We start from the raw sequence: 9974 nt of genomic DNA on the forward strand, positions 1-9974 counted from the left end.
GGCCTCTAATGCCTTCCTTGGTTAATGTGCCTGGTGTCAGTGTCTCCTGCACGCCTGGATCAGTGGGAGCCTCCTGGGATGTGGGAGACTGGGAAATAGAGGGCAGCCCCCAGCCAGCCCCAGCTCCTGCACCCTCCATCATCACATAACAAGGGGAAAAGCAGCAAAAAGCTCGGCAGTAGAAATTCTACATCTAATTTCCTACGAAAACAAGGCAGAGAAGAGAATGGCAAACCTTTCCAGGCTGGTAACTCAGCCTATTGCAATTCCAGAAGTCCACAAGTGGGGCAAGAAGCAGCTGAACCTGCCAGCAGAAGGAGCTGTTTCTGCGGGCAGGGAGATGCCACCGGCACAGGCGGCAAACCCGGAGTCACCCTGGTCACCCCTTGGCAGCCACAGCCCAGGGCACCGGCCAGGAAAGGTGGCAAAGGCCCAGAAAGGAGGCAGGGACCAGGATGGAGGCAGGTTTCACAAAGAAACCCCCAGGAATCTCCCCCAATGCCATCTTGCTCCCGACGGAATTACTGAAATCCTGCAGACGGGTGTTAAGGGATCTTGTGGGAGAGGGATCAGAAGGTACTGGGAATAAATCCCTTGAAGAGGAAAGGGGTTTCCTTTGGAAATCCTCTCTGTGGGATTTACCTCTGCAAATTTTAACATGCCAAGGTGAAGCACTGTGGAGGCACCTCGAGCAAGGTGCATCCAGAAACTGGCTGGGAGCATTCAGCACTTCCAGCTCTTCCTGGCATTCCCTTGCTGGGAGTCCTGGCATCCCCTCCTGCCTTTACCCCTTGCCATCCCCTTCCCCTGCCCCTCCCCTGCCCATGCTGCCTTCAGCCATGCTCCACAAGCCTTTTCCCAGCCTCTCTCCTCTCCCCAGCACGTTCCCTCCTGCAGGATCCGGCTGTGCCAGGCTCAGGGGAGCCTCCCCCAGGCCCTGCCCTCACCCAGGACTTCTCCAGAGAACCCCCCCCACCGTCTGTGCTGGCACCTCCCAAAGGCACATCTGCTCCTGAGCCCAGGGACAAGGTGGCACAGTCAAAACTCCTCTTTCCCGAGGTTCCCACCAGCTCTGGCAGCAACAGGGATTGGCTTTGGCACCTGGACTGTGGCAGCATTTCACCCCCACGGGAGCAAACTGCTTGTAAGTGAACTTGTGGCTTTGCCATCTCTCTCCCCACTCACAGAATGCCCTGAGATGGATGGGGCCCACAGGGATCACCAGAGTCCAGCTCCTGGCCCTGCACAGGACATCCCAAGGAAAGGTATTTAAGTGCTGCCTGCGAGTTTTTCCAGCACCTGCTGGCAAACCCAGTGCCCCCACATCACCCATCCCTGAAACAGCCCTGGTGCAGCTCCCACCACTCACCACCCACCACGAGCCTCCCCCAGCCCTGCACCATTAGAGATAATTCCATTAGAGTTCCAGCCTGGGGAAAAAGGGGAGGAAAAACACAGCCAGGGATTAAAAAGGGGGAGGGAAAAAAAAAAAGTTAAAAACCCAGGAGCAGCAACAACCCCCCCATTAAAGCCATTGTCCAGGAAGACCCCAATCCACAGGCACTGACAATACCCACCCGATTAGAAACACTGCTCTGAAAGGCAGCTAATTACTAGAAATAATTACTAGAAAGAAATCTGTTATGGCTTATCAGTTTCCTCACTGTTTAACCAACCCCCTCCCTGCCTGCCCCTGCTGAAGATGAACAGTAAATTGTGAAGCTGGTGATCTCAAACAGACAGAAAAGCCCTTCTCACACTCCTCATCCTCTGGGCCAAGCTGGTTTGTCACCATGCTGTGTGCTGGCACCACCCTGGGAGAGTCAGGGACACTGCTGTCACCTCTCCACACCCTGGGCTGGGATGCTCAGATGTCCTCAGGATGTCCTTTGTCCTCCAGGAGCAGCCCCAAGGGCTGGCACAGGACACCCCAACAATCCCCCCCGTCCCTCTCAGCGTTGTCCAAACGCTCCTGGAGCTCTGGCAGCCTTGGGGCCGTGCCCACTGCCCTGGGGAGCCTGGGCAGTGCCCCAGCACCCTGGGGGGGAAGAACCTTTCCCTGAGATCCATCCCAAGCCCCCTGGCACAGCTCCAGCCCTTCCCTGGGCCCTGTCCCTGGTCCCAGAGCAGTGCCCAGACACTCCTCAGACCCTTCACCAACTCTGTGTCCCTCCTTTGGACATTTTCTAATTTACTTTCTTCTTCTTTTTTTTTTTAAATTCAGGTGATCCCATCCCCGTGCAGCACAGCCCAGAGCTCCCTGCCCAGTCAGTCCTGCACACAGCTCTGGTTTTCCCCCTCCCCTCGTGGAGCTGAAGCTGTGGCAGAGACTGAAGATTCCCCTCACATTGTCCCTGAGTGCAGGAGAGGCATCACCCCCAGCTCTGGGGGAGCCCTGAGGGCAGAGGAAGGTCAGCTCTGAGAGCAGCTCCCCCAGGTCCCATGCCAGGGCAGCCCCTCCCTGCTCTGTGCTGCAGGGGCCTCCCAAAGCAAATCCCACCGTGCCAGACACAGGATGTTCAACAAAAGAACATCCACGAGGCCAAATCCAACATCTCTGTGTCTGAGCTGAACACATTTCAGTGCTCTTCCTTTCAAACTGGCTTTGGATGAGGTGTGCACCCTGCAGTCCACAGGGACACCACCCCAAGCCTGGGTTGGGGCAGGGCTGCAGTGAGGAGCAGGCAGTGACTGTCTCTCTGGGGATGCTGTTCCCATGCCAGGACTGCTGGGATCACTGCCTGCTTGTAGGGAATGACAGGGAACAGCAGGGATTAAACCTGCCTGGCCTGTGCACCAGAGCTTTGTGCTGCCCCAGCTCTGCCCCAGGGGCTGAGCAGCCCCCTCCTCACGGCTCCAGGAGGGGACTCTGGGCAGGGGAGGAGGGCACAGGGTGGGGTGATGGCAAAGGGACCCACCAGGACAGGAACAAGGGGCAGGGCCGCAGCCTCACAGGGATTTTGGGGATGTGCTGGCAGTGCCCTACTCTGGCTGAACTCACACCCATGTTCCTTCTCTCCTGGGCCAGGCAAATCCCTCCAGCCCTGCCTTTTCCATGGATTTCTGCCCACGGAGTTTGCAAAGCCATCTCCCGGTGCAGGGACACACTGGGAAGAGCTCTGGATGAACACACATGTTCCACTGCTCCTTTATCCAAAGGGCCACCCCTGCAGCTTCTAAATCTCTCTCCTTGCCCTCTGCTCATGTCAGATCAGTTTGAGTGGTGACACAGCTCGTGAGGGAAGGGGAGCACAGGCTGCACCCGGGATCCTCCTCGGCCACTTCGCAGCCCCAAAATGCCACCAGCCTGCAGGGGCAGGTGAAATCTCCACTCTGGAAAGGATTGTTTCAAAGCTCGGGCTGGCAGGAGCTCCTCAGCCCACCAAAAGCCTGGTCAGAGAGGAGTCTCTTTTTCCATGTGGAAAACAGAGCCAAAAAAATCACCGTTTTGCTCCGTTTCCCCACCAAGTGCTGCCTGGCCAGCAGTGTCCCTGCGCCCTGGGAAGGTGCTCGCTGTCCCTAAAGCCCGTTGTCAGAGGATGGGGGGCTGCAGCCTGGCCCTGGGACATGCTCTGACTCCAGGAACCCGAAATCCAGAGGACAGGGGTCCCAGGAGGAGGCCAGCACCACCATGACTGTGCTCAGAGCTGCAGCAGCACGGGAAGCCAAAGCCCACACTGTCTTTGGGGGGCCCTTTCAGCTCAGCCTCCATCTCTAGCTGGCCAAGCCCACCACTGCCAACACAGGTCATTCATAGCCCACCCAAAACATTTCTTTCAGCAGTTCTTGATCCTTCTTGGAGAGAGAGATCAAGTGGGAAAGAGACACAAATTCTGATTTTGGAGAAGGGCTCAGATGTCTCACACACCTTTCATCCACAGAGTACCAGAACATGCTCATCCTCATCTGCTCCCTCCACCTCCTCCAATTTTCAAATTCTCTGATTCCACTCAAGTTCCCCACTGGAGTGAGGTTCCCAGCCCAGGGGGACCTTGATGGCTTTTCTCCAAAATCAGAAGTGACACATCTCCAAAACTCTCCCTCCCATTCTGCCACTGCTTTCACACTCCTGCATGCAAAAGCACTATTTTGCACTGCCCCTTCCTCTCCCCTATCCCTCAGCATCTGGCCACTTGAAAAACATTCAGAAGCAGCTTGGAAAAGAGGAAGAGAAAATCCGTCCCATGGTCTTCCTTGGGTCCATCAGCACGTGAGCAGGTTTAGATCAGATTGTAGGTTTAGATTAGATATTGGGAAAAAATTCCCTGTGAGGGTGGTGAGGCCCTGGCACAGGTTGCCCAGAGCAGCTGTGGCTGTCCCACCCCTGGAAGTGCCCAAGGCCAGGTTGGACAGGGCTTGGAGCCACCAGGTTTAGTGGGAGGTGTCCCTGCCCATGGCAGGGGGTGGGACTGGATGGGCTTTAAGGTCCCTTCCCACCCAAACCATTCCACGTTTCTACAATGAAAACTTATTTATGTATTTTGGAACCTGCTCCAGGAATCGACGCTTTCTACTTTACCACACCCAACTTTAGGAACAAAAGGGACTTTGAAATGTGAAGAACCCCTTTACCCCTCTGGCTGTTCCCCATTTCTGGAGCTCCCGGTGCTGCACCCACTGCCTGGTCAGGACCCCGCGGGGACACAGCACTCGAGCCTCGGGCACAGAGCGTGGCCACTGTCCCACAGGCCACTGATTGCCCTCAGCTCCAGGGCCAGCCACTGGAAACCACCCTCTGGGGCCGTGGAGGCTCCAGCTCCACGTGCCGGGGACCGGTCGGGCCGGCAGCCCCGCCGGGAGCGCCGGGAGTGCCGCGGCGCCTGCCAAGGACCGGGAGCCCCGGCTTTGAGAGGGAGCCAAAGGCGTCTTCCCTGCACACATCAAAGGGGAAACCTCCGTGTTCCTCCTCGGGCAGCTCCTTCTGGGCTGGAAACTCTCAAGGCTGCCTTGGCCCCAGGTGTGGGATGGGCTGGGATGGGCCCCCCCACGCACACCCCCCCAAAACCCCGCTGAGCTGCATCAAGGCTCCCCCGTCCTGCTCAGAAACTTCTCCTCTGCTTCACTGACATCCTCCCGGGGCAGAAATGAGAAGGAACAACCGCCCTTGCAGAGGGGAGCTGCTCAGAAATGCTCCTCCACCTGCACACAACACACCTGCCCCCAGCAACACGAGGGGTGAAAGGGGGGAGCAGAGCTGACAGGGAGCCCCTCGCTCTGACCTGAGCCAGGAGCAGCCAACATGTGGCTGCTCCCTTCCCAGCACAACCCTGCTCTGCTTTTCCCCTTTCCCACCAGCTCTGCAGGAGGAAGGTCCTGTCGTGGGGGGGATTTTCCGTTTCAAACACCATTCCCTCTTCTCACCCCTCCTTCACACCCGAAGCAAGCCCCGTCCCGGCACCGCTCCCTCCGCACGCCCCGGAGGGTTTAACCAGCCCTGCGTGGGCAAAGGTGGGGAGGACTAACCCCAATTCCTGACCTCTAATGCCATTAGAGCTCTCTAAGCCCTTCAGGATGGATATTTTCTGCTCTTAATCTCTCCTCCCGCCCCCGAGCTGGGAGAGGTAACTGGGTAAATGGTCACACACGTCCGGTCACGCAGGATCATCATCTCCGGTGCTCACAGGGACCTGGGAGCTCCTCACACTGCCCAGTTGGAGCTGGGGATGGGGGGGTCAGATGGGGCTGTTGGAGCCCTGCAGGACAAGGGAAGAGGCCCCTCCAAATCCCACTGCAGCAAGGGGAGCACCTCCAGCTCTCTGCAGGGGCTGCCAGGCTGGGAGGCGACACAGCCACGAGCCCCTTCCAAGTCACCGAGTGGGTTGGGTTGGAAGGGACCACAGTGGGGTCATCTGGTCACACCTCCCCACTCAAGCAGGCTCATCCCAAGTCCTTAACGTTGTCCTAAATCCTTAACAATGAGTGTTTCTTCTCTCCCTCTCATTCCTGGTGCTCTCCCACCCCTGATTACCAGCTCCCAGGAGCACACTCAGCCCTGTGCCAGCACGTCAGGCACTGATCTCTGCTACTGCCTCTGGGTGCTCCTGTGAAGCAGAGAAAAATAACCACACACACAAAACACGGCAGCTGTCCCACAGGTTGGGCACTGGTGAAACCCTCTGGATCCCAGCTCCTGGGCCACAGCTGGGAGAACACCCGGAGCGGGTCTGACACGGGGAACGGCAACGCCGGTCGATGCAAAACGCTGCCACCACCACGGGCCAGCCTGTGCCACGTGTGCCCTGCCCTGGGGACCTGCCAGGCAGCTGGGAGGCACTTACCCACGAGTCCTGCTCCCAGGAAGGGCGACGAGGAGATGCTGTTGTGGGAGGGCATGTCCCGGTGCTCGCCGTAGTGGGGGCCTTCGCCATAGCTCTGCTGGGACAAGAGCAGAGTTACACGGGAGCCAAACCCCAAAACACGGGGCTGTCAGGGCCCAGCCTCCCCCAGGCAGGGGCAAAGCCAAAGGCTCCTTGTAAAAAAAGGGGTTTTATCCTCATGCCAAAGGAGAGTTGGGCAGTGCAGCCACGAGGATGTGGTGCTGGGAGGGGACATGGCACCATGGTTTGCAGCTCTCAGGCAGTTTGGCACCCACCAGGTGGGAACCAGGCAGGCTCTCCCCGAGCCAGGGGGGGAAAAGGGGCTAAGAAAAGGCTGGATAAATATAAACATGATTTTTTAACATATTTATATACATATATAAATTCTAAATATATAAATGAGAGCCGACAGCACAGTGACAGCTCTGCTGCTGACCAGAGGGGAGGGAAAGGTGCCATTGCAAAAATGAATCACACAAGCCCATTAAAACATGAGCAGCTGCCAAAATAACACTGTTTCCACTAAGTTCATCTCTTTCCTCTCTTCCCCTCCCCAGGCCCAAGTCCTGAGCTGCTGCAGCCTCGACTCCTTCCCTGCAAAACCCTTCCCATGTTCTCCATCCCCACTAAGGCCACTTTGGCTGGATGATGTGGTGGATCCCCTTGGTCTCCCTTGAGTGGTGGGTGCCCAGAAAGCTTCGTCACCAGGTGAGAAACCTCAGCCCACCCAATCGTGACCCCATCTGTGGGACCCCTGTCCCACCCTGCCCCTCTCCCACACCAACCCTGAGTGCAGGGAGGGGAGATGCCTGAGCAGCCATGGGAGACCACCCCAGTGTGGGTCTGGGGGAGGTTTTTGGAGGAGAAACCTCCTCCAGGCAGCAAAGCCCGGGGAGATGGGGATGGGAGGCCCCTCTCCCTGCTGTCCCCCCCGCAGGGTTCCCAGAACCCACGTCCAAAATGGGGCAAGAGAAGCTGTTCCCGATGCTCTGGGAGGCCTGGGAAAGCCCCCGTTTGTTTGGGCTGGAGCTCCTGTCTGTGCTTTGTCCTTACCCTTCCTTGGTCAAACGCGGAGCTGTTTTGATCTCCCGTTCCCCAGGAACCTGATCCCGGCCTTTCATCCAAGCCTACCGAAAAACAGGAAGAACAAAGGTTACTCTTTGCTTTATCAGCAAAGCCTCAAAGGTGTTCTCGTAAAATTAACTCTTCCTTCTACAAACAAAACAATATTTTCATTAATAAACCACTTCCACTTGGCGTGACTGAGCCTCCCCTCTCCCTCCTCACCTTCCCACTCCTGCTGGGATTTATTCCACAAACTTCAAAGCAAATCCCACCACAGTCTGGAAATGTTTCAAAACACGGGACAGTGGGAAGAGGAGAAACAAGTATTTTAACTCCTTTATTCCAGAGAGCACCCATCAACCTCTTCCCCCCACAGACTGATGGTGAAGAGGAGAAAGAAACATCCCAGTGAGTCAGAAACATCCCAGTGCACCCATCCCAGTGCTCCAGCAGGACCTGATTTTTGTCCATGGAGCTGCAAGGTCACGGTGTCCAGGTGTGATGTCAGCAGGGGCCCATCAGAGCACACTCCTGCTCATCTCAGCTTTAGCCCTCCAAGCACATCCCTGGCAAAAGGGGATCTCACCCAGATGGCAAAGGACCAACCAGGAGGGTTTTGCAACGAGCCTGCACAGCCTGTGGGGGGAACTGAGCTCCTTTCATCACCTGCCAGGTCCACCCAGGCTGCAGCTCTTGGGCCCACGAGGCACCCCAGGGAGCCAGAGAGTCATGGAATGCTGTGGGTTGGGAGGGACCTCAAAGCTCATCTCATTCCACCCCCTGCCATGGGCAGGGACACCTCCCACCAGCCCACCTTGCTCCAAGCCCTGTCCAACCTGGCCTTGGACACTTCCAGGGATGGGGCAGCCACAGCTGCTCTGGGAAACCTGGGACAGCCCCTCCCCACCCTCACAGGGAGGAATTGCCTCCCAGTGTCCCATCTAACCCTGTCCTCTGGCAGTGGGAATCCATTTCCCCTTGTCCTATCTCTTCAGGCTCTTGTCCCAAGTCCCTCCCTGGATCCCCTTCAGGGAGATACAAATTCCCACTAGGACACAAAAATCCTGGGGTGTTGCATAAGCAAAGCTGAAGTTCCAGCTGACACCACGACTGCACAGAAAGAGCATTCCCTGGAAAACATCCTGAACCTGACTGGGCAGCAGCATTTGTGACTGTGCTGCTCCATCTCCCGCCCTGGTGGGTGACCAGGGGTTTAAAGGCTCGGGGGGTTAAACCCAGGGATTTGAGAGGGGGCTGGGCAGGGTGGGGGCATCATCCCTGGAGACACTGCATGGACACCAGCAAGGAGAAATCCCAGCCCCTGGGAGGCTGAGCAGGGTGGAGGGCACTGGCAAACCCCAACCCCCCGCAGGGGTTCATGGCCACACTCATGGAGTGACATGTGGCACCCCTGGCAGCACCCAGGATCACCCCGTGACAGCACTGGGGTCCCGGGGGCTCTCCCTGTGCTGGCCCTTCCAAAAGCCAAAGTGCCAGCAGGGATGGCCCTTCCAGGTGCCCCAGGACGCCGTGCTGGGAGCAGAGAGCTGCCTGCAGCAGTGGGGACAGTGGGGTGGGCAGTGTGTGGGAGCAAGGACACGGAGCAGGGCAGGGGGACGGGGCTCACTCCCATTCCAGCTCGGCAAAGCTGATTATTATGGCAAACATGCCATGGATTTGTCTCCTCCGCTCCCCTCACTGTTCATTTAACCAGAAACTTCTTTCAAATTACATCCTTCTATTTCGGTGCCTTTGTGTTAATCATTTCCCCAGAGAATTGGTGTTTAATTGCTGTCTAATTTGCATAATTATGCATATTAATCTCCACACCTAATGAATATTCATAATTCTCATTTAGATTTTGTTTTCTAATCAAAAATTTCCAATGTGATTACTGTGCAGAGCAGGGATAAGCCTCTAATAATACCTTGGATACTGGGGAGAATTACTGCCAATTCTCCCACCTCCTACTTCCTAGAATAAACTTTTGCTTTGCTAATGTGTTTTTCCAAAAGCAATTCATCTGCAATCCCTGCAAACCCCAGCGAGGCAGGAGGAAAAAAATGCTCCTTGGAGTCATTTTGCTGTCACGGGTGGTTTTAAAGCTCCCCAAGGGTCAGGGCGGAGGCACGAGGAGGATCCGCAGGCTCGGACATCCTTGGAACACCCTCCCTCTGTGCTGGAAGGACAAGGACTGCAGCACCACAGTCTCTGGAGAGCCCTGGGCTGCCTGGAAGCCCAGGGTGAATTCTGCCCAGCTTGTGGAGTCTCCCTCACTTGAATCATCCCTTGAGATATTCCAGAACCTTCAGTTATTCCCTTCAGATATTCCAGAACAGTCTGGACACGATCCTGTGCTGCTGTGCTCTGGGATGACCCTGCTTGAGCAAGGAGGTGGGACCAGATGACCCACTGGGGTCCCTTCCAGCCTTACCCATCCTGGGATTCTGTGCCAAAATCCCTGAAAAAATAAAAATAAACCTGCCAGGCTTCCCCAAGGAAGGAGGGAGAGGAGACAGCGGGTGGCAGAGGTGACAAAAGCTGAGGGGGAGGCTCACACACCCCTTAAACAAGGAGAAACCCCTGGCACAA

At 56.6% G+C, this 9974-nt stretch overlaps 1 protein-coding gene across 1 annotated transcript in view; it reads right to left on the bottom strand.

The window, feature by feature from the left end:
* Positions 1-9974, bottom strand: part of TCF3 (transcription factor 3) — a 77930-nt gene that overhangs the window by 27456 nt on the left and 40500 nt on the right. The window contains exons 3-4 of the mRNA XM_029963905.1: positions 7371-7444; positions 6279-6372 (exon numbers count right to left, since the gene is read on the bottom strand). Coding sequence (XP_029819765.1) covers positions 6279-6372; positions 7371-7444 — 168 coding nt within the window. The remainder of the gene's footprint in view (positions 1-6278; positions 6373-7370; positions 7445-9974) is intronic.

This window comes from Manacus vitellinus, unplaced genomic scaffold (genome assembly GCF_001715985.3).
Source record: "Manacus vitellinus isolate BGI_N305 unplaced genomic scaffold, ASM171598v3 scaffold_64_pilon, whole genome shotgun sequence".
NCBI classification, from domain to species: domain Eukaryota; kingdom Metazoa; phylum Chordata; class Aves; order Passeriformes; family Pipridae; genus Manacus; species Manacus vitellinus.